At 36.2% G+C, this 25,266-nt stretch overlaps 3 protein-coding genes across 3 annotated transcripts in view; 1 reads left to right on the top strand and 2 right to left on the bottom strand.

Moving 5' to 3' along the window:
- Nucleotides 1-567: 567 nt before the first annotated feature.
- usp16 (ubiquitin specific peptidase 16) lies at nt 568-6,182 on the bottom strand. The gene is given in 20 exon segments (XM_032545070.1): nt 568-970; nt 1,382-1,445; nt 1,447-1,524; nt 1,603-1,689; nt 1,773-1,867; nt 1,980-2,223; nt 2,225-2,635; nt 2,744-2,911; nt 3,005-3,058; nt 3,443-3,534; nt 3,633-3,714; nt 3,906-3,993; nt 4,096-4,226; nt 4,327-4,422; nt 4,499-4,731; nt 5,081-5,193; nt 5,281-5,384; nt 5,472-5,662; nt 5,743-5,810; nt 5,967-6,182. Coding segments are annotated over 19 exon segments (2,514 nt in total). The 5' UTR covers nt 5,804-5,810; nt 5,967-6,182; the 3' UTR covers nt 568-848.
- A 396-nt stretch (nt 6,183-6,578) lies between these two features.
- On the top strand, nt 6,579-13,022 carry rwdd2b (RWD domain containing 2B). The gene is made up of 4 exons (XM_032545071.1): nt 6,579-6,918; nt 7,003-7,070; nt 8,045-8,413; nt 8,501-13,022. The coding sequence occupies exons 1-4, from the start codon at nt 6,706-6,708 to the stop codon at nt 8,751-8,753; spliced, it is 903 nt and encodes a 300-aa protein (XP_032400962.1). The 5' UTR covers nt 6,579-6,705; the 3' UTR covers nt 8,754-13,022.
- A 6,578-nt stretch (nt 13,023-19,600) lies between these two features.
- The window catches only part of LOC116707889 (cell adhesion molecule 2-like), a 150,885-nt gene continuing 145,219 nt past the window's right edge, over nt 19,601-25,266 (bottom strand). The window contains 3 exon segments of the mRNA XM_032545570.1: nt 19,601-22,484; nt 22,486-22,541; nt 22,640-22,762. Of these exon segments, the coding sequence (XP_032401461.1) occupies nt 22,422-22,484; nt 22,486-22,541; nt 22,640-22,762 (242 nt within the window). The 3' untranslated portion in view covers nt 19,601-22,421.

Below are 25,266 nucleotides of genomic sequence, written 5' to 3'. Positions count from 1 at the left end.
AACATACCTATTCGAAATTAGTTGCAGGGTTATCAATGCGAACTTGCCTGCCCACAAAATGGATTAAAGTTTAACAGTTAAGCTTTAAACAAGTTCAACAGCAAAAAATGCTGACTCATGTTTAGCCAAGTTAAAAAGTAAGAGTAACAGCGGAAAGCGCCGAATATCTGCAAATGCTTCAGACTCCTACGTATTTTCTTTCAAAACCAAACTCTTTATTACATTTATAGTCATAAATGTTTACAAAACTGAGTTGTTTTTTTTTTTTTTTTGCGAAAGGCGGGCCACACCGTTAGCTTTAACTGCATCTTCCTTTCTGTTGTTGCCTTAAGAAACGAGCATCCGTTAATATCTTTAAACGAACGATGTTTATTAGAAAAGAGTTAAACATTCACTGACCTGCCATGTTAGATGACTGACACTGACATAAGTAAATTTGGGAAAGAGATTGTGGTCGACCGAAGCTGGACTTTCCTCTTATCATGTGACATTAGAAACAGGAAAACCAAACAGCGCTTACTGCGCATGCTCAGTGAACGTCAGAGAAACTACTCCACACAAAAAGACTCCGGTTTTAAAGCTTTTAATTAATTGAGAAATTATCATAAAAATAAACGCAGGCATTTATAGATTTCGTAGATTATCATTCGCCCCTCATTTCCCAGTTGGCTTAATGTTTATTATGCTGAATATAATGACTTATATTTAGCAGAACAACAAGTAACTCAAATATTTTTTGTCAAATATTCTTTATGCAAAATTTATACAAGTCCTAGATAGGATTTCTTGTGCATGGAGTTGAAGCAGCAAGTCGGTTGGTCTTTCCTGAGTACATATGCACAGTTAAATTAGAGGATTCTTTCGTAGAAGAGGAGGTAGGCTTGGCAGCTCTGAACTTTACTTTCACTGACGGGTTGAACACTTGTATCGCTGATATGGAACCAGGATCCTCTGGGAAGGTCTGTGTCTCCTAAAAGGGAAATTGTTTATTACTGAATGTAATACACCTGGCAAAAGTATACATTAAAGAGAAACTTTATGAGAAAACAGTAGTGTTTTACTGTAGGAAAGTGATTCGTGGTTTTTAAATTACTGTAGAAATAAAAATATATGAAAAAAATGTTTTAAAAAATGTGGCCTATATTTGTATTCAACCCTGGGAGTTACTACTTTGTAGAATCATGTTTTGCTGCAAGTCTTTGAGTATGTTTTTCATTAGCTTTATGTTTTAAGATTTCATTTAAATATAAAAACCATATGACATAAAACCCCATGAAAATGCACGGAAGACTGTGATTCAAATGTGGAAGAATTTCAAGGGCACTAATACTATTTTCAGAAATGATCTGTTCTACCGACTGACATACTCAACTGCACCTACCTTGTTTACCATTTGATGAGGATTTTAAAGAGTCGGGTCGAGCTTTTACATAGGCTGTGTAATGGACCTGACCTCATAGTCCCACTGTGCTCTACGACACCATACAGGCTGTACAAAATCTGAGTGTCTCCTTCATAAATATTCTGTGAGGAACAAAGTATTTGTCAGTAACTGCAAAACTGCTTGTTTTCAAAACATAAAGAAATATTTCCAGCACTAACCTTGCATTTGGCTGCACAATAGGGAGCCAAATCCAGAATCAGAGGAAACTGAACGTGTCTGTTCACTTTACAAATGCTGTAACCGTTCTACAAGAAAGAGACAAAAGTTAATGTGTTTAAAACAACAAAGACAAAACAAGGCTTAAATACACTTTATCAAGCTGTCGTACCTGCTGAAATCTTTTCATATGAAGGGTAAGTACAGACGGTGGGGAGGAGATCAACATTTGCTTCAAGGCATCAGTGTAGATGTTCCTTTTAGATCCTAAGTCCATAAACAAAAAAAATAAATATTTTTTTAATATATTACATCTGGTCACTTTTAAAACCACTAAATATTTGTGGGTCATGTTAGTACGATGCGTAAACCTATGTACCTCCAGTTTTTTCGCCCTTCTTATGTCGCTTAGTGCAAGCGAAACACAGCAGGCTATTGTTCTGTGTGAGCGTTTCCACTTCGGTGAACTGAAAAAGACACGACTGCACTGAACACTCCTGTTTCTCTGGGCTTGTCCTGGTGGACAGGGTGTTGAAGGCAAACTCTGGGTCTTGGTTTATTATTGTGTATTCCACTTCGTCTTCACTCTCTACGGCTGGATCCATGGAATCGAGGTCCTCTACTGAATGCATCATTCAGAGTCACTTGTTCCAGTTGATTTGCCAACTGCGTGTCCAGTTCTCCTTCCAGATCCGTGTTGGACGTTTCGTTACATGAAGTGCTGTCGTGCGAGTGCTGCTCCTCTGACAAGACGGTAAAACGGTTGCTGACTGATGATTCAGCTAATGAGACATCGTCAGTCGGTGAATCCTTGTCTTCCTCGTTCTCCTGCTCGACATTTTGATCCTGTTCAGATTCACAGACAGGTTTAGGATCTTGCTCGTTCAGTGAGTCTTCCTCATGTGGCATGTGGTCAGCGTTCTCTGTGTCCTCTGCATCTTTAGTAACATCAATTTGGTCACCCTCTGCGTTGCTTGGAAATGTCGAATTTCCTAAAGTTATTCTGGTTTCCAGCTTGTGCTGCCGTTTCTGATGCTAAAAAAAGAAGCACAATGTATATTTCCATTTTTTATTACACACGAGAAAGATTAATTTACACAAAAGCTGCAAAACAAAATTACACATTTGCAATTAATGAAATACCTTTGCTTGCTTCTTTGCCTGCTTTTTAGCCTTTTTCTGCTGGTACTTGCTACTGCCCCCGGTTGTAGAATCGTCATTCCTGCTGATCAAATCAGAGCCATTTCTCTCATCTTGGCTTGATTCACTGGTCCTTGGAAACACTTTTTTGGGGTTTTTCTTTCTGTACGCCTGCAAGAGGTTGTCACAAACACACAAGCATGCTAATGAAAACATCTCTAGGACAAATATCAACTCATGGTCTAAAGAAAACATCAGTTTCACCTCATCAGAAACAGGCAGGGAAAGATCCAAAAACATCTCTGTGACAACAGACACCTGAAAAAAAGTGAGGGAGTAAAGACTATTACTGCGATAGGGATTATTATATTTTGTCATTTTACAATCAAAAACTTCCATATATTTCATTAGGATTTTATGTTATCCTAATTACATTACACTATGTAATTTTGAAGTGGACAAAGTGGCAGGGTTTTCCTGCTGGTCAGAGTTAATGAGACGATAGAAGAAATTCCAAACAGGCCAGATTTGTAAAATAGTGTTCAGATATGGCTGAGTTTGGTTTATATTTTTAATAAAAACTTTCAAATACTATGTACAATTTTCCTCCAAATTCCCAGTACTTAGCTAGCATAGCAGATAAAATCCAAATAAAATACATGCAAGAAAAATGTGAATGAGTTCTGTGCTACAGGTACACACAGTTTTGCACTCCTGGCACATTATTGTACTGGTCATTTCACCGCCAAAAAGCTGGTCCACAAAGTTTTTAGGAACTCCGTTTTTCTCATACTCTTAAAAAAATAGAACACAAGGAAAAACAGTTAAGACTACTAAACCAAAATCAAAACTTCGATTTTGATGCATGCAAGATAGGGTTTAATCGGCTTACCTTTAACTGTAGCTTTTATCTTTTCTTCATCTGTAACTTTACCTGACTGTTTCAAACTCTCTGTTATTCCCATGCTTACTCTCTGCAGAACAAAGTTTAGACATAAATTATGAAAAAAATCATAAGTAGCCAGACCCAGACATTTTGATGTCCCATATTTATTGGACTTATGGAATGATTATTTATAAATACTGTATCTGGTGTGGTTGGAAATAAAGAGAAAACTTTATTTATGGTGTGATATAAAGGGAAATCCGTTAAAAACATGCATACTTTAAGTTCCTCCGCTCTCATCCCATCCAGCAGGTAGCGGAGAAGCTCCTGGCTGTCTTGCTGCTGAAATCCTTTAAACCTGGCAGCCCTGCAGAGATTAGAGGAAATGATGAACAACTTCTAATGCATCCAAGGACAGAACCGAAAGTAAAGTTCAGCACTTCCAACATTGAATAATAATGACACTCACTTTTTACAAACTTGTGTGAACAACTCGCGCGGCGTTACCACACCCCTTTTGGACTCCTGGATCTCATTGAGTAGCTTACACATAGCCAATGTAAGAGACCCAGGCTGGTCTAACTGCACTAGTATGGGCTCCTGCACTCAGAGTGAATAAATGTACTTTATTAATGACGGTCTAAAATCTGGGTGAGGATCTACGTGGGTGAGTAAGTGGCTATGTACAGTGAAAACATACCAGATTCAAGGAGGCATCGGGTTTAATGTCGAGGCTCATTTTCTCTTCTGTTACTTTGTTGAGAATTTGTCTCAAGAGTTGAGTTTGAGAAAGATTCTGCAAATGGACAGTGATAAAAATGATTAACTTCGACTTCTCTCTAGACTAAAATATGCTAATGGCACAACTTTACCTGCAAGACTGCGTTAAAGAAACACGTGTTTCCAAGATTGCTCAGCCCTTTCACTGGAACACTGCAGCTTTCTTCGGGTGCGTTGTGGTTTTGGGGTTTTACAGCATTCTCCTTTTTGATGTTTTTCTTCCGCCTATTGCTGCCACCTTTGTTCTCATTGTCCTCACTTTCCTCTGTGTTTACAGCTTCTGTCTCCGGCTTAATTTCCATCAGATCCACATCCTCTTTCACTCCTAAATAGGGAAAACAATTTGGTAATACAAAGTGCATGTCACTTATTTCATTGGGCTGAAAAATTATGATTTTTCTTGTCCTTCTTTCTATGCTTTGTCTCAAGAATTTTGAAGCATCCCTATTATTAATAGAAAAGATGGATGAGTTTAAGAAGGAGCAATAAGGCGAAGATGTAGTCTTTGTAGACTACATCTTCACCCTGACTTTATTCTCCACATTCAGGTGGAGAATAAAGTTATTTTTATAGTAGGTCCTCTATACATTAAATCTACTAAATCAATAATAATAATAATAAAAACATTTAATCCCATATTTGCATAAAACATCCAGTTACTCACTACAACCTACTTTTCTGAGGTCTCTTCATGGGATCTGTAGAAATCTGTTTTTTCAGGATGTTCAGCAGCTGTGCCAGTTGCCCTGTACCCGAGTACTGGACCTCATCATCACATATGTAACACCTTAAAGAAAAGAAAATATAACAACAAACCGGTGGTTTAAATACATTATATTTGTCCCTATCTATCACACACAAAAAACATGCTCACCACACACTCCAGTTGTCCAAACCGACCACCAGGCAATGTGGATCTGACCGAGGAGTTTCATAATGCTTGATGGCATGCTGGTTCTCAGAATCTCTCCCACATCCCTAGTAAGAAACAAGAGAATAGTCATCTAAAAAGATTCATACACTGAAAAGAAAAATCAGTGCAATAAAGACCTATTATAAACACACCGTATGTCCACATTTTAGGCACATCCATACTGGAACTGTTTCCTCTTCAGACTCCTCTGACTTGGTCGTACTGATATTTTCTTTATTGTCCTCATGCTTGCATTCTTGACATCTCGTCCAATCAGAAACAGCTGACAGTTTCTTTATAAGAGTTTGGTCAGTGCCTTTCCTAATATGTCTGCAGGATGGACCTATGCAATAAAAAACAACATTTTTATATTTTTCAGAAGGTTATGAAATAACATGCAAGTCATCTGACTTCAAAATGTACCTGTGAACTCCACGTCTTCATCCTCTCTGAAGCTCCTGTCTTTCCCCCTCTTCTTTCCCATTCTTTACCTAAGTCAATTCATTTAGTGATGAATGTCAAAGAGACAACGTTTACCTAAGAACGTCTTAACGAGTCACACAACACTGTAACATTTCAAGAGAACAAATGTGACAATAAACTCTTAAAGTCAACTTACTGTCGCAAACAGAGGCTAAAGCCTTTACCGTTTTCAGTTTCGTTTACTTTGTTCCGCTGGGCTCCTAAGTCCGGACATCATTAACTTATTCCGATAATAAAAGCAGGAACGATTAGACGTACACAAAATACATATAACTTTGGAATCAGACCGATACGGTGATTTGATTCAAAAACACCAGATGACACACATGCGGCCAGGAGAGGAACAAAAATGTGATGTGTGTTATAGAAACCACACGAACCACCACATGAACTTCCGGGATCGTACGTGAATGACGCCCCCCATATTGTGAGTGGCATTTTTTATTGAGGAACGCATACACACGCACGCACACACAGTATATTTTAGAATATGAGTATTACCTTGAAACTAAGTCAAATTAAGTGAATAGATTTTCATAGGTAGGCTAAGCACGCAAGTTGAACTATTTAAATGTTTGTCTTATCGATCAACATGCTACTACAAAATGAGCATATCTTTTTGTTAAATAAACTCTTACTCAAATCAGATTAAAGTAAGCTAATGTGTTTGTTTCCTTTGGGAAAGAAGCAAATATATGCACATCTGCTTTCCAAAAGGAACCAATAAGGCACTCACAATATGGCGGAAGTGCTGACGGACCGTTAGTAATGGTCGACTACTTCCGGTGTGCCCCGTTTGTAAAAGTCCGACTTGAAATCTCCGGGAGTTAACTAGAAAATTATTTGGGATTTCGAGGTCGGTTAATATAAATGTAACTCGACGTCACAATTTGTTTTTAAAGCATGTCTTACACGGAGTGGGCCGAGTCTCAACTCGCTGAGGTAGAGCTGCTAACCAGCATGTTTCCCGGTCAGGACGAGCTGGAGCTCACCGACCAGCTGGCTCTGGCTGAACTCAGGAGCTACGTGGAAAACTCGACTTCTGGGGAAAAGCCTCCTCCCTCCAGACCCCAGTTTTTCATCAAACAGAGACTGGACTCTTCAGTTACGAATGAGGTAATAAGTGTGTAATGATAAGCTAAAAGCTGTTAATTTATAAAGGTTTATTATTTATTCTGTTCTATTTTAACTTGTTCTTAGACGGAATTTATTCTGACCTGTGCCTATCCGTCTGAATACCCCAGTGTGTTACCTGATATAACAGTAAGGTAAGCACTACTTTTTAACATGTTTGGTTATTAAAATAAATGTTAAAGGTTTTGGAAAAACGACCAAATACTTAACTTTATGACAACATACTTGATATACAATATCCTTCATACTGCTTTCACAGTTTCTCATTACAACCATAAGTCTCATTGTAACATGTCATTGGGAGCTCACGTGGTAGAGCAAGTCAGAGTAGCTACTAAATGTGAAGTGGACTAGTTTACAATCAGTTTAGTAATTAGGTGTCCACAAGACAGTGTGTCATTCAATATCACCATACAGCTGTTCTTTGAAGGTCTAAAATTTTTGATAGACAATATTCCTAAACATACAGCCTCGTGAGTACCAAAGAACACATCAAACAGGTCATGGTAAAGATTCTACTTCTAACTAATTAATTCTCATGAAACCAAATGTGGAAAACATATTTTAAATAGTTTTAATATTCTAACCATACTGTCATTTTAGGGAGATTAGCAAACATTTTCAGTTAGAGTTTAGCGTTTTCACAATAAATCAGAATTCTTATCACAATAAAGAGAAACTGCATGATAGACTGTATTTTTGCAAAGAAATATTGAAAAACAAAAACACTAGAATTTAAGTGTGTATAGCTAAAGGAGTACACCAAATGACTTTCAGCTGTATTGCAAGCAAACATTAGTTCTGTAAAATATTGACTTAGAGGAACTGAATAAAATTTCAAACGACACTTTTCAGATTTATTTTTGGATTTACATAATCCATTTATACATGTACTGGCTTTCTTCCTTCCATCCATCCTGACTGGCTGAAAATGTCTGAGAATTCGAGAAATATCAGTGTGGTATACTCTGGAATCTTGACAGAAAAAGTTTTAGAACTAGGATCCTGTAATGAATCATCCCTTTACTTCACACTAGCACTCTGTGTCTTCTTATCTGTTTTCAAAAATGTATGTATTAATTGATCAAATGTTTTATTGATGGTCTAGGTGTTCAGCTCTTAGCAGGGCCCAGCAGACAGAAATTCAGACAGATCTCAATAAATACCTTATGAAAAACTGCCTGGGAGACTTATGTGTGCTTGCTGCAGTGGACTGGGTGAAAGAAAACCTGGAACATTTCATTAAGAAGAGCTTATCAACAGCACCAGCTCCTAAGCTGGAGTCTGCTTCTCAAACTACACAAGAAGTTTTCAGTCGACTGTGGATCTATAGTCACCATATCTACAACAAGTCAAAGAGGAAGAACATTTTGGAGTGGTCAAAAGAGTTGGGCCTCTCAGGATTCAGCATGCCTGGAAAGCCTGGCATTGTGTGTGTTGAAGGTCCTCAATCTGCCTGTGAGGAATTTTGGTCCAGGTGCTTTTTTGATTACTTTCTACTTTTTGAGAATTTTGTAACAGAAAAAAGATTGCCATTGTTAAAAAAGACAACTTTTTATTTCAGAGTGAAGGTTCTGACATGGAAGAAGATCATGATTCGACACAGAGAGGATATTACCCTTAATCGCCAAGGCGACGACAGCAACACAGTTGAGAGTTTAGACTCCCTGCGCAAATTCACAGGCTTTGAAGAGGCAATGTTTGACCCTCATGGGAATAGAGGCAATCACATGGACCTTGGACAGCTCTACCAGTTCTTAAATGAGAAGGGCTGCTGTGATGTCTTTCAGATTTATTTTGGCATTGAAGGCAGGTAGTAGTCAAAGTCTGTGCACAGGTTGTGATTAAAGTAAAATAAATTAACTTTTTTTTTTTGTTTGTTTTATTAAAGCAGCTCCAATGATAAAAATACAGAAATAATTACTCTGAAATTTTAGAGATTATTTCCTTATTTTGGCAAAACTAAAGAAAACGGATGAAAATAAAAGTGATGCATCATTGGCAGATCTCAGTATGTTCCTAATATTAATTTCTATTGTATTTCAGTTTTAGTTTCATGCATGATTTCCATTTTTAAACAAATTGCTCTTACAGCAAAATCTCCTTGTACTTCTGTTTGAAATGTTTTTATAGATATTTGCTGAACAATTTACGAAATTCAGTTTACAATATTAATGTGTTTAAACTTCTAAAAGATCACTTTTAGCACAATTGTTTCAAAGTATATGCACCATTATAAAGATTTTACCTGCTCATTAAAAGTGTATTTTAGCACTTCTTTTTCAGACTGACTACTAAATGCCAGATGACTTTAGAAAGTCCCGTTAAATAAAGTTTTCACAATTATTAACATTTTTACATGAATGCTAAGTTTTAATTTGCAAACTAAAAGTGTCCAGCAGATGGCACTAATAGATAGTGGAAATGCAAACATTGCATTCTGAGAACTTGGATTATATGAAATAGATCACTTGTAACAGTAGCCATGTGGTTATTAAACGTTCATTTTGTATAATATGTTAATCCAAATCAACGTTATATATTTCATTTATGGTTAACAATCCAGTTATTTAATCTGAAATATTTGGGCTGGTTAACCCTTTTCAGGCAGATATCTAAAGGAAGTAATTTATACTTGAATATTGAATTTGATGATTACCACTTGACTCAAGGTATTTTGTTGGGGCAAACTGTATGGTCTTGTTGTCTGTGCATTCTTGGCATCGAGGCAAATTTTGTTCTGGTGTGATTTTGTCTGCTAGGGTTGCCCCGTGTTGTCAAATCTGTTTGTGGTTTTTCATCGACTAGATCTCAAGGCATCGTCATGAACAAGATGTTTGTTTGGGAAACATCAGGGTCTCATCTTTGCTTTTTGCAGATGAAGTGGTTGTATTTTGACCTTCAGTTTGAGGTGAAAAAGTTCACAGCATATGAGAAACAGGTGAGATGAAATCCAACTCCTCTGAGTCTGAGGCCATGGTTCTAAACAGGAAGAAGGTGGAGTGATTCCTTGTGGTTTAAGTATTCTGGTGTAGTGTTCTTCAATTTGTTTTGGTCACACCTAAGTAATTAAGATCATCCAACAAATTGTAAAATCAGACAAAGATCACACAAGCATATCTGAAATGCTGTTTTTAAATTATTATTTTCATTTAATTTTAAAAATACTATCCAAACACTTTATTTAAACCTGAATGACAAGATGAAGTAGGATAAAATATTTATAAGAAAAAGAAACAACTATAAATATTAATATGATATTAAACTTAATTTTTCACAGTAGACTTTCTTGGTGATTGTGAAGACTTGGTAGTATTGCACAGTAAGTAAAACTGCTCGTTTGAATTCAAACTATCTCTGCATTTATTTACCGAGTTTTCTTCTACGAGGTACCAAACCCATCACTACCCATTTCATGTTCTTTGCTTTCCTCACTCAATTTTAGATAACAGTTTTCACTAAATAACCATTAACCTCCAAACACTGGGCATCTATGGACATCTTTTTGTGGCTTATTAAGATTGGCCAGTCCTCTTCTTTATTTGGTCCAGAAAATACAGGAAAACCTGCACGTTTATAGCCTAAAGCTTCCATCCAAACTTTTCCTAAACAAAGACTCGGAAAATCAAGCTTGGTCAAGCAGACCAATTGACATTTAGACCTCTATAGGTTAATTTAAGGAGATCTCACATTTCTTTTAAACAAAACATTTAAAACATGAAAGGTATTGACTATCCTGTATATTTAACAGTTGTACACTTAAATGTGAGATATACACATTTTTAGTGTTTAAATAAGTGAATACTTTCTGTGGCGTTTTATTGTAGAGGTCATCTGGAGTTATGTCCTTTGCTCACAGAAGCATTTTTAAAATAAATTTATTTAGAGAAAGCATTTACATGTTCAGGTAATTAGATTTTTTCCAAATTCAGCAATTGCCATAGGAATGTAACTGTGCTATTCTACTGCGAGTCAAAAGTTTCAGTTACCTTTCTTTAACAAGCTATGTGATCACAATACTGCTCCACATATGGCAGGATATTGGAGTGGGATGATTATCCTTCTTACCTAGACAATGTGAATTTAAGCTCCATGTCAATGAGATGGTTCAGTAGATCAAGGCTCTGCGGTTGTGGGAATTTATGGGGCATTTCAGTTTTCATGGGCCTCTGTGACTTCAGCATCATTATCACAAAACGGCAGCGAGACGGTGGTGCAGGAGGTGAAGGTTAGGGCAACAGTGCCATTTATTTCCCCCCACCTATTCGCTTCACTGTATTTCATTGTTCAGTGACATGGTAATATTTTTATGTGAAATAAGAGCTTGATTGTGACTAGCAAGCATAAATTGAATGTTAGGTATGTTTGAAGGTTCATTTATTAGAAATCAAGAATTTAAATATAAAGCACCAGTTAATATCAAATATTGAGGTTGATACCATCCAACAATATTTGTGAAATGTTTAATGAATATTTCAGGATTTACAAAGGTATATGTTCAAATATAAGGTTTCAGACAGGTAAAATGTTGGTTGCAGTAGGTTCTTTTTGTGTCTTCACTTTGTGTAAAGCCAGATTTGTTGGACATGGGGGCTTAAGCTTATAGCATCCAAAAGAGTTCAGACAAAACTGGGTTTCTGCTACCCTAAAACCACTCAAAAGTAAAAGAAATGTCATGGGGGATTATGTGAAAGCTATTTCTAAAATCTTTTAGCTGTCATGTTTGCATTGGGCAGTTATATAAAAAAGATTTATGTTGGAGGTGGTGCAACACCAAAGATCTTCCAGTATGAGAGAGAACAGTGCATGTAAAGCATCTTCAGTCTGGGTATAACTATCTATTTTTACAAAATAAAAATAAAAATCTTGTTCCCTTAATCCATTACGACCTTTGTTTTCTACACGTTTTTACTTTTCTATGAGATGGCTACCCTCCAAAAAATGCTTCACATGTTTTGTTCTCAGGGTGGTTCACACAGGAAGATCGTTTGTAGTGCAACACCTCTTATATCCATTTCCGAGCATATAATCAACAACTTCTGTGTCGATATTCTCTCAATTTAAACATAGGGGTTCATAAAATAGCAGTCTTATAAAATGCAATAATAATTTTGAGATTAAAGTTCTATATCTTTGAAGTAGCAGTTTGTGTTGGTTTTGGGCTCTCCCAGACTAGACAATACATAGACATACTAGACGTACATGGAAATAACGGCACAACTTCAAACGGAAATAGACCATTAAACAGCAAAGCATCCAAAAGGTATGTACATTCAAAATGTTATGCGTCATGGGAAATGAACACACTGTATTTACCCTCAAAACACCATTCCATTTGTAGCAAATAGGGGAGGGAAAACATCGTGAAAGTACTAAGGTTTGCAATCCTAGATTGTGAAAATCAGAAATGATTAAAGGGATATAAAAGCACTGTGAATTTAGACCACAGTGCAAGACGTAATTTTACTTAAGTCGTTTAGCAAAATGGGTCACATTTTTACTGTTTTCTGTGTTTATGGAGTGTATTCCGTGCTGTGCCTTGACATAATGAATTCATGATTATAAAATATAACTTGACAAAATGCATTCATACAAAATTACTCACTATGTTAAAAGAGCAATATCTCACCATGACATTGCTCTTATGGTGTACAGGCATAAAGAACAATATCAGTATAAAGCCTGAACACCAGAAGTACATTTGATTTGACTGTAATGACGGAGTACACTGAAAGAGTGAAGAAATGTATTCATTTGTATTCAGTGGCTGAAGTTCTACATTGATTATAGTTGTAAATCCATTACTATGTCACAGGGGCTGTGCTCCAGAACTCCTAAAAGAAAAACAGTCTGTCAATTCTCTATGTGTTGAATTACCATTTTCAATTCAGCCAAAATAAACTTGATAATCAAAGCAATTAACAATGCAATCAATTGCATTTCCAAGTGTTGTGTTAAAACTTTATTTGATTTCTCTTTGGGATTCTGGACCTTCCCTCCTGATGACCCCTCAAGGTGAACCCTTGTATGGTTTGTCACCCTATGAATACCAAATATGGTTAAATTAAACATTTTCTCTTGTCTCACTTCTCTTTAATCAGTTTTCTTACCAAGCTCTCTGACTGGAGTAGTCCCAGAGCTCCACTGTTCCACTGACTGGCATTATAAAGCACATAGCCATGGTTTTCTCTTCTGAAAAACTATAAACCACATCCCACTGGCCATTTTGTGCTTTTTTGATTGCCTTAAGCAGTTATTATCCACTACAGTGCTACAAATCAATTCTGTCAACTGTCAGGTATTATAGATAGTTGCTTATTTGTGATGTGTCTTTGTTTCTCATTTTAAACATGTTGATTTTAAGATTTACAGGATTTTCTCTACCCAGTTTCTCTGGATTCTCTATCTCAATGCACTGTGGTAAGTTCCCCATTCCACATGGGACTGTTGCAGAGAAAGGTGTGATTACCATTCATGCTTCTATCCAACTTAGTTCAGTTCTATTTATTTATACTGCACCAACTCACAACACATGTTGTCTCAAGGCAGAAAAAAAGGTCAGTTTAGAATTTCTGGTCGAAGATGAAATTGGTATGTGTAGAAAACGCAGAGCACCCAGGGAAAATATGCAGACTGAACATCAAAAAGGAAATTTGAAAGAGTCCTTGCTGAGAGGCAGCAGTGCTGACTAACACACCACTCTGCACCCCATGCTTCCATCCATCTTTTGTCTTCCACATATCTGATATGAGGGTTTAGATTGTGCAACCCAGAAGTCCTTCTCCCTTCAGCCACACTTCAACTCATTTTGGAGGATCCTCTAGTGCCTTGATAGATCTAAAGTCCCTCTAGTAACCTCTGGGTCCTTCCTGGATCAGTCAGACATCTTAACATTTTAAGGACAAACCCTGGTAACTATTTTTTAAACAGCACCATAAAATATTCATATTAAAAATAATAGCATATTGCAGCTCTACTATTAAATTATTCCGGTATATTTTCCAAAATTGTACAAACTGCACCACAATCCTACAGCTGAAAATACAAGAGTCAGCTGAGGTGAACACTGCAGTCAAGAAAAAAGGATCAGCTGTATACTTGCTTTCTGAATAAGTTTTGACTATTCAGTTTTAACTGCCTAACTTGTTATGATTATATTTGAACAACATGATTAAGATTTTTTTAGTCGATCAAGAACCAAATGTTGAAACACAAAGATTAAATTTCATGTCGTCCTATGATAATACTATGATAATGAAGCTAATGGCACCACCTGATTCCCACCCACATCTAGACAGCTGGCATCCTGCAGGCACAGCAGTTTGTCAGAACCTTTTCAACATGCTGTTTACATATTAATATTCTGTTGGCAGTAAGAGCTGCCAGTTTGTCTGGAAAACACCTACAGTGGAACATAGGAGAGAATATGTAGATAGATGTCCATGTGTCCTATCTTCCGTCTGTCCATTCAGGATCAGCTTTGCTTCCTACCTTCAGTTGACAGAGGATGAACTAGGTATACTTTAGCCTAGTCTTCAGTCTGTCATAAGTTCAACAAAGAGACACACAGGACTGACATGCATGCACAAACACTCTCTCACCTAAGGGGGACTTAGAGTGGGCAGTTTTTCTAATATGCATGTTCTAGGATGGAGAAAGGAGGGAAAGTACCAAGAGAAAACCCACTCATGCACCTGGAGAAGAAACAAACACAACACTTAAATACTTGGGTTGGATTTAAACCTAGTAGGCGACCAGCCTATTACTCGGATTTGTTAAAGGAGGCCAGATGGCCTTCATCACATCTGCATAGCTGGGTCTGGTGTCTCTGTTTGTCCTCTTGGCAAGACTCCAAAGGCTTTCTGTGGGGTTTAGGTCAGACCAGTTTTATGGCCAATCAAGCAAAGTGGTACAATGGTCAATAAAACAGGTATCAGAACCTTTAGCAGTGTGGAAATGTGCCAAATTCTACTGGAAAATTTAATTTGAATTTTCATAATGCTTATCAGTCAAGGGAATCATGAAGAGCTATGAAATGTTCTGATATACCACTTCACTGGTTTAGGACTTTATATAACACTTACACCAGCAGATGACATGACTCTCTAAATTATCACTGACAGTAGAAATGTGACACTGGACCCCACTCCTCATTGCTGACAACCAGAAATAATAATAAAAATACCAAATTAATGCCTGAATTATATCCCACCATCTATGCATAATTAATCTATTGTTCATATATCTTCAAGAATATTGCTTTAGGAAATGAAAGAAACGTCTTGCTTAATGCAAATTCGGATAGTCTGTTCAAAGTCTTGATGTCTTTTTGGCAATTTTTAATTGATATTTATTTGTTTATGCACAAAGAGATGTAAAGCTTTATCAGCGAAGTTGACTGTTACGAGAAAATGAAAATGACAAAATATGACAATTCAGTATACACCAATAATGAGTTTGACTTTTAGAACTCAATTATGGAACTACATGAAAGTTTTTTATAATATGAGATGCATCTGTAAGTCTCTATTTTTAATTGACGATATTGCTATAAAATAGTGTCTATTCTCTTACTATGGATGGATTTACAGTCATGACAAAGATTTGATGATCTTAACATAAAGATAATCTGGCTTTTACCACACTATATAATTAGGTAAGTCTAACTAGAAAAAAACCATCAAACAAACATATAACCTAGATTTAATTATGTAACTATTTACTGAACTATTAGGTAGCCATATTTTCAACTTAAAAACCCTTGTTTCTCAAATATTTCAAATCCAAGATGACATGTCTCTTTTGATATTTAAAGCCAGTCATCTCCAAAAGGGCCTTGAATTATATTAGTCCAGTTGTGCTTTACAGAGTTTACATAACCCTATAAACTTTGCTATCAGTTTTTTTTTAATATTTCCAAAGAAAATGATTCGTCTTGATTCGATGATTGATTTAAAATGTTTTTCAAATTAATTAAATTAGTACTGTAAATGAATGCGTATTTAGCATTTCTCTTAAATCATTTACAGTGTACTGTCTCTAGACATTTGCTATACTTTTCTTCTTTCATCATTCAATTAAAATTACAAGAAGTCTGTCTTAAAATAACCTGTTAGATTAAAAACTTTATTGGCTTTAAAAAGAAAATGTATATTAAAAACCAGAGAAATTTTCTTGATGTCATTTTACTGAAGCAACAGTTATTCAATAACATTCCAACTTTAATTAAGTCCCTAGCGAGTAACTTACCTCTATTGCTCAGATTCCAACAGATGGCAAGCTGTTTATTGCATAGCTTTATGCTACAGGTAGAGTACCCCTCCATCCCTCCACCACTTCCACATATATAACCCTTTTTGTGCTGTTTTGTCCATGTCATTTTAAATTTACCCCTACAATTGCAGACAGTTTGTTTTAATTAGGTCTGAAAGTACGGTGCAGAATAAATCAAATGGCAGACATATGATCCCTGAGCAGGCTATTTAAAGATGAACCAGCAGAGAGTGAGAGTCAGTTTAGATGAATGAGTATAAAATACATGCTTAGCCCTGTTTCTGTCATCAATCCATGGGCCTGCGTGTGGCCTCATTCGAGCGGGGAAGCCACTACCACACAAAAAGGAGCCCCTCATGCAGCAAATCAAGGAATCGTTTCTGACTGTACACATTCATCCAAACTAACAGCATAGTAATGCATCCTCGGGGATTTATAAGTTTAGGTTCTTTGTTCCAGATCATTTGACACCATCCTTGTAGAGCACATCACTAGAGGTTTGAGTGATCTACAAAATCTCAGGAAATATGATCAATAACAGAGAAATCTCTAGAAAATATCCTTTAATCCTGTGTTGAAATCATCTTGGGAAGGATTTTGTAAGGTAAGGAAAGGTGGATTTGATCCCAGTGTGTCCCAAAATATTTGGATAAATAAAAGCAGGCGACAGTGCTCCCTAGTCATCAAACCTTAAGCAACTTGGATTTTGAGCCGCTCCAGTCTTCCTCCAAACTATGGGACTCTGTTTTCCAAATGATGAACTTTGAGAAGAAAAGAGGACTTTGAATTGACAACTATCAAGAAAGCAAGCAATACCATAGCTGTGTAGAACATAACATGATCAAAATATAACCTCTCCGTATTGAATGAATTCTTACATATTCTAATTTTCTGAAAAACCTAATTTTAGGTTTCTGCTGGCTGTAGGCCATAGTAATATCCTCACAAAATTCCAGAGAAAAGCACCTACATTTACTCAAATAGTTTGTGCTTTCCTCAAACGTAGATGTCAAAATATTTGTGCAGTCTGTCGCGCCATGTTTATGTATGTTTATTATGTATTTCACAAAAATTATCAGCAGAACTGGAATTTTGCCCTTTTTAGTGATCTACAATATCACTGCAAAAAGCGTCATTGGGCTGCTGACACTGTATTTGGTGCCAAATCTGCAGTTTGCAAAATTTCTAAAAGTTTTTCTTGATGAGGAAAAATTGTTCCAAAATTGTTCTGACAAAGTTACATATAAACACATGTAATATATATTTTCTGTCGGGTGTGTAAATATGTGTTTAGGGTGACAGAAGGAGGAGTCATCCTAAGGCACTATTCATACAACTCTTGCCAATGCTTCTTATTACTTGTACAGACTAAAAAGCTCATTCATATTGAAAATGAATTAAAGCTTGGTCCAGATGAAACTATTTCTTCAACATACCTATCTGTTAAGCATGCAGCTTCCAATTCAACTTTAAAATCCCTGTTTGTGTTCTATGCAGACACAAACAGATTTTCTAGATTTTTACCAATCTAGAATAAAACTGAGGAATAAAGAAGAACCTACCAGGCTGTTGATGCTTGGACTAGACAGACTAAATGCTTAAGAGGATTAAATTACACTGAACGCAAAAAAGGATTTAAAAACAGGAACTCATGTTATTAATGTAATTTCAAAATCCAAAAAGTATTTCATACATAATGTGTGCAAATGTTAATGTTTCTTCTTGAGATACAAATTTTTCCCCAAAGAGGTTTTTTGTTAGACTCTTCTGTTCTGCAATGATAAGAGCTTATTGTGAGCGGGATGACTTATGTGGACTGTGCCCACAGGGTACAGTGGGGATCAGTTTCTTCACTTTTGTCAGACTTACAAGGCCTCCTTAGAGGTCACGCTGTGATTCTGACATAGCCCAGGGTACGGTTCTCAAATTTCAAGGATAAGGAGAAAATCCATTTGCCAGCTCACTATTTGTGATTGCACAGAAATGTTCCCCTGTCTCAATATCCAATTACTAAATTATGATGGATTTTAAGCATTATTTTCTGCAAGGCATTACTCAAGACAGTCTATCACAATTTACATAGCTTAACGAAGCACTGAGCTTTTAATAATGAGAAGGAGTGCAATAGAGGGAGCTGATGTTTATTTGAACTGGCTGGGCTTTTGCTGGTAATGATTATGAAGTGAGCACTGGGAGCGGTGTCTGTGAGAGGAGAGGGGGAGCTGTGCTGCGTGAAGCAGGCAGATGGTTGGCCGGACAGTCTGTTGATAATGGCGACATTAGTCTATTGGGAAGCAACATTATGCTCAAGGTCAATGGGAGCTGAAGAATGGAGGAACATTATGACTTGCGTCTTGTGTCCTGGAACAAGATCTCCCTGCAAGGATGTTGCAATATTTGATGTGACCCCTGTAATCTGCACGTTTCCAAATTAATCCCCAAATTTCAAAAGGGCAATTTGTGTCACTGAAGCAGTGACAATAGACCATAAAAGGTGTATTACTTTATTTTTGCTTTATTGGTATGTCTTGCAGCCTGTATCCAAGTGGCTTTAAGATCCGTTTTTAAGGTTCAGTAATCAGCTTTCGATTTACCTCTGATCACCCAGATTTCTTACACTGCTTACGCAGATCATTACACTTTATTCGCATACATATAAGCTAATGTGCTGTGCATAAAATAAATACTTGTGCACTTATTTTTAGAATTTTAATTGTTAAAAAAAAAGTGTATTTTGTTTGTGAGAACATTTAAGCTCACTAAAAGTCCTTCAGTGCCCTGAATATGTATTCGTACTCTTGAGCTTTTTCACATCTTACAGCCACAAATTTTGAAGTATTTTTTTGTGGGGGTAGCGGTTTATGTGATAGACCAACACAACATTCTGAAATTTGGATTGTTGTTGGGAGGACTCATGAACTATTTGTTCAGTTCAATCTTGTATATATATTTTCAAAAACTAATAAATAAAAGTTCAGAAAAAAAAACACGGAGGAAAAAAACTCAGATGAACCAGAAATAATGTAAACACAACATAGAATCAAGCAAAGAATGGAAAAAAGAACAGTTGCTTAAATACCAGAGAGGAGTAATTGCTGGAATGTCAAACAGGTGAGTTAATTAACGCGGTGCGTGTCAGCATGGGTGGGGAACAGGAGTGAACTGTTGAAGGAAAGTGAATAATGAACACAGACAGTTCCATTGTATAACACTTGCAGTGCAGCTTTAGCCTAAGCACTGTCAATCAAAATATGCCACTTTCACTCACCGAAGATGTAAAGGCTAATATTATGACTAAAGGTAAGAGCTCTGTAATTCCCCAAGTAAAAATCTTTGATATTGAGTTTTCTTTTCACACCACAAATCAGTCACAAAAAAATTACAATTTTCATGTTGTTTATGTTTTTAATTCGCACTTTGTCCCTCTTTTTTTTCTTTATTTTTTTCTTTTTCTTTTTTTACAGTGGCATAGTTGAAAAATGAATATTCAGTACTGAGAGATAAAGCAGACCTCAGACACCCTCCATAAAAAGCAAAGTAATTACAGCAATTCCAATCTTTGTACAAAATGACTATTTATAGCATCATACGGAACCAATAAAATAACATGTATGGGCATTGGGAATGTCGTTCAATTTCTTTGATACAATGATTATATACAATTTGAGGATGTTTGATTCACCAGGTCCTCAACATGTTATGTCATGTACTGTTTGCAGCAAACTCAAAGGCCATAACGGTGATCCTTGTACTGTTCTTTGATAAATTACAGAATTATAAAATGGAAAAGGTAATGTCAGACAACTACTTCAGTGTTAACAACAATAATACTAATTAATATAGTATCATATAATAAATCTGATTCAGTCATAATAATAAATACATATAGTCATCATTTTTTTTCAATTGTAAGTAATTCATTAGAATCCCTGTTTGAAGAAACCTTCAAAAGTGTGAAAACACTCATCAGTGTGACAGGAATGGAATGCATTCCTCTTCCCTTTACTGAAAATATCTGATGTGCCGTGAAAAAGTTTTTTTTCCCCCTTTTCAGATCTTCTCTGTTTTTGCTTTGTTGACACACTGGAATGTTTCAGATCATCAAACAGCTTTTTAAAGAAAAGCCGAGTAAATACAAACTCATCGTAACCACATTTGGATTTAAGTCCAGACTTTGACTAGGCCACTCCAAAAGGTGATTTTTATAGTAACAAACTGATGTCTGAATATTCTCCTTGAGGATTTTCTACCATGCTAGAGAGTCGGCTTCATGGTTCCATAGAGTAAGTTATCCTTCTCTGGAAGCAGCCAGAGTCCATCACAATGAGGTAATGCTCCACTTTTTGTAGTCCACTAAAAATTTTCAAAAAGGATTCAATGATAACCAAGATAGCTTTTGGCAAATATGAAACTGATATTTGCCTTTGTGTTATTCTTTTCTTTGTCAGAATAGATTTCTATCTTTTGATCCCATTACTATCCCATAAATATTTCTGTCTTTTTGATCCAATTATTGCTGAATCATGAACACTGATCTTAACTAAGGCAAGTGCAGCCTGCAGTACTTTAGATGCTCTTCTGTGTGACTTCCTGGACTAGTTGTAGATGTGGCTTTAGAGTAATTTTGTTTGGCTGACCACTCCTGGATGGGTTCACCACTGTGCCACGTTTTCTCCATTTGTAGATAAAAGCTCTCACTGTGGTTTGTCGGAGTAACAAAGCCTCAAGAACTACTTCGCTACCCTTTGCAGATTGATAGATGTAAATGATTTTGAATTTATGTGGACTGGGTCCTAATGTGTGGCTTTGTGGCATATTTTAGCCTACCTCATGTTGTCAGACAGGTTATTGAAGTTATTTATCGATTCTATGGCTCTGAAAGTAATCAGACCAGGGTGTGGCAAGGAAAATTGAATTTAAAATGCATTGTGGTCTAATAAGATGGGGGATTTTTAAAAATATATATTAATGCCAGGTTGGTTTGGATAGCTTCTAAAACAACATTTCGTCATCTTTGAAGTTATCTTTGTCAAAGTTTAACATTTGTCTGATCTGAAACATTTGCCACAATAAAATAAAAACACAAACAGACAAAATCTGTAAGGAAACATGGACTGTTTCACAGCTATATACATGGCTTGTGGCAAAACAAACTGGTTAGATAAATATAGAAAAAAAGTCATGAGATGTGGAATACATGAAATAGTGTATATGCTAATATACAAAACGTAATGTGCCAGGGATCCCAAGATTCAACAATATTGTTCACAAATATTCACGTTAGCAAAGTAGTTTACAGCAATATCCACACATTAAGCATAGTTGTTCAATAAAATTCAACATAAATAATAAAGCCCCACAAAGTCCACTCATTCAGTTTGGATTTTACATTAAATAGCCAACCAAAAAAACAAATATTCCTGATCCATTATGATGACCAAAATCTTTATTACACGTCAGACTCCATTTCTCCATCTAGACTCATTTTGAATCCTGAGACAAGATACAGTTCTCGTATTTTCCCTCTGTTTTTTTTTAGTCCTCAGACTTTGTGCTTTAAAATTCCGACTTTCATAGTATAAAATAACAAGATAAAAGACAACTGAAAACGAATAGGTGTAAGAGTATACACCTTCATAAGAGGGAGATGGTTTCTTTTTGGGACAATCGCATAGATTGTGCTTCTATGTTTTGTTATATCAAAGTGTCTGTCATGTTATGTCATACATTATGGCTATGGTAGGATAAAATCCAGGAGACATCCAAGACAATTGCTTAAATCAGAAAGAAAATTCAGATTATGTAAATGTTTCATAAACTGATGTGTTTCAGCTATTCTGTTCTCACAGTAAAACACTTTGAAAAACTCAACCTTGACTGTCTTAAAATCAAGCATGTCTTCTGTTCCTTCTGTGTTTAAAAATTCTGCAGACAGTTACGTAAGAGAGTAGAGAAACCTGTTAATGCAGTCAATGAAAGAAATGCAGAAAAACGTCTCGTTTAGGCACCAGAAAACTAAAATCTAATCCAACCTTTAGTTTGTATTGATTACAAAAGGAGAACGCTATTTTAAAGTCAAGTTAAACCAAGCATGAGTTTTCTGGAAAAAAAATAAATGAGGAGTAAACCCAGATCATGTTGTAACACTGAGGCAGCTTAAAATTGCATGTCTCTTGTTGAACATTGAAACGAAGGAGAAAGAAGCCAGAGGTCTAAATGAAGTACTCCTTCTTTTCCTCTGCATTCACATGGTTTCCTTCAGCATTGATAATAGCCTGTGTCAGCGTCAGGGGCATCCTCTGCTCCTTTGGCCTCATGTGTTAGATATGTTCCTGTAAATATATACGCAGACAAATCAAAAACCCACCAGTGGAAAACCTCACAGCATCTTTTTATTCAGTACAAAAAGAATGCAAGTGACCTCTTTTACCTTTATGTCTAGCCAGATATCTTCCAAGAACTATTATCAAACACAAGGTGATGAAGACCACGACTGCAACAACACCGCCGATTAAAGCGTGGTCAGGTCCACGTTGTCCTAAAGCATTAGGATCTGAAAGAAAACAATGAGAGACGGCATGGATGTGAGGGAACAAAATCAATAGCAAGATGCCACTGTTTAAGAGTTTCTGACATTTAGAAAACGACTTGGCTGCACTATGTATGTTGAAAATAATGTCAGATGTGGATTTTAAGGAGCTTATACTACATTTTTGAGCCAGAAAATTTAAAAGTCTTGAAAACAGTTAGCCATTCTTTAGAGCATACTTTTCTGAAACCAAAAGGGATTTTTGTCACGTCCACTAAAACAGGAAGGCGCCGCCAGATAAACATAATGAGATTGGACCCAATGACTGTATGAAACCTCAAAGAGTTTTCTTGATTTAAAAAACTAAAATATTATATTGGGAATATGTCGACTGGATGTGTGGTTTTGTATCAAAAACAGTAAGCTGCATGGAAACAACTTTGCCTTAGGATTATGAAATAATAGAAATCTTAGATTTAATGGAAAAAAATATATAGATCCAGGCTTATTTAAATTTTTATGGACAAATGGCAAGCTGTTTAAGGTAAGCTAACTGCCGACAGCCTTAAAGAAAAGTGATAGCACACAGATAAACTGTCATGGATAAAACAAACTTATTATGTGTAGAGTAGTGAGACTTGCAGAAACAATGAGGTTATGTCATCAATCAGAATGCTGGCAATTTTCTTTTTGTGCTTTGAAGTACAATGTTTGACACAAATGGTAATTCTCCACTGTGGTTAACTACAGGCAGACTGGACTCATGACAGCACTTTTTAAAATCCCTCAACTGTGTGCCAGATTGTTGGGTGTACAAGCTACTGCTCCTAGACAACAGTTTTCCTGGCCTCCTCATCCTCATTGAATAAACTACTCTACAAGTCTTCACTTTATGAATATTTTTGCCATTACTATTTTTATTTTGGGTGGACATTGGGTTATGTACTAATGACTGAGTTTGAAGTGTCAAATTCAACTTTAAATTGCAGTCATAAATGTAATAACCAGAACACAACTATAGAAGAATGTTTGTAAAATTGCTGTGTGCCTATTAAACTAGTGACTAAGACAATCAACAAATCTTCCTGAACTGTACAAATAATTTCAGATACAACCACAAATCTCTATAAAAAGCTACCATAAAGAAGAAATGTTTTTATATTGCCAGAGTTGAATGTGCTCATTGTATACTTCTTGTGTATTGATGCATTCTTTTTCAGAAAAGAATGCACATTTAGGTTTCTGAACAGAAAACGAGCACAGCATTTTTCAAGCTTCTGTATAATGCCCCGGTGTCTGTCCTATTACAAACTGAGCGCCTGTGTCTTTATGGTGCACCTCTTGTGTTCTCATTATCTCAACCTGATAAATAGCCATGGCTCATGCTCAGTTTTGCAAAGTGACCCTGGGAAATGACGGTAATATTAACAAACCCTGTAAACACAAAAGATTTTTACCATCCCAAAATACGAAACTTGAAAGGATGAAGTTGTGTGTCATGCTTCTTTTTTTAATCCCATGCATTTTAAATACAATACAGGGACTCATGAGCTACAACATCAGGTTTTGACACAATGATCACGTTCCAAAGTAACCTGAGTTTGGTTAGATGTTGATGAGTATAATGATTCGTATCAGTGAATCCACTGTCAGCAGATGGCATAAGCAAATGTCATGTGATATGTTCACATTCGCTCTCATCACTGAGAAAATTATTGTTTGGCACTTCCTTACAAAACACAAACTGGAATGGGCAACCACATGTACCCAAACAGGCTCTGTAAATGTTAACATGTCACCAGTAAATCCTTTCTTTTTTCTATCCTGAGCTAAAAAAAAAAAAAAAAACAAGACTTGAAAGGCAAAATTAAGAAAAAGGCCACAAAAGCAGCAGAATGACATGTAATACATCACAGAAAACCACAACGGAAAACTAAAGAGTGCCAATACCACAAAACAGCTGATGGGGCAACTTTTCTGGCTCAGCTACCAGTTATACAGAAGCGCACTTTTGATTTTTTGTAATTAATGCAATGTTTATTTACACCCACTGTCTGCATGGATGATGTTATATTAATTTGTCATATATAATGATTTCATTTAGTCTTGTACAATATTCAACCTCAGTGTTTTTAAAAACACAAATTGGATGAATAAGTTTGAATTTGTGAATTTCTTTAAATTGGCACAGGTAAAAGCAGATTTCTTTGTATAACCTGTTTCTTTCAGCAGGTGTCCAATCTCATCTGAACTCTGGTGTGTAAACAAGTAAACTTCGGTCCAAATACAAACCTGCATCACAATTTGATTATAATTTACAATGTTGTAAATTTTTTTTTATTATTTCTTTTATTATTGTTACATTTGTCTCATGTGGAGAGTGGAGTGCTGAAGAATCTTCTGTGTTCCACATTATGGACCAGAAGGGCTGGCTTCAAAACAGATCAACATCCTGGTACTAACACCACCACATTTGACAGTGTTATTAGGTTGTAAATCCTACTTTAACTCCTACATTTTCCTCATCT

Source organism: Xiphophorus hellerii, chromosome 18, assembly GCF_003331165.1.
Source record: "Xiphophorus hellerii strain 12219 chromosome 18, Xiphophorus_hellerii-4.1, whole genome shotgun sequence".
Classification (NCBI taxonomy): domain Eukaryota; kingdom Metazoa; phylum Chordata; class Actinopteri; order Cyprinodontiformes; family Poeciliidae; genus Xiphophorus; species Xiphophorus hellerii.
The sequence above is the reverse complement of the archived record's forward strand: the minus strand, read 5'-3'. Positions and strand labels throughout refer to the sequence as shown.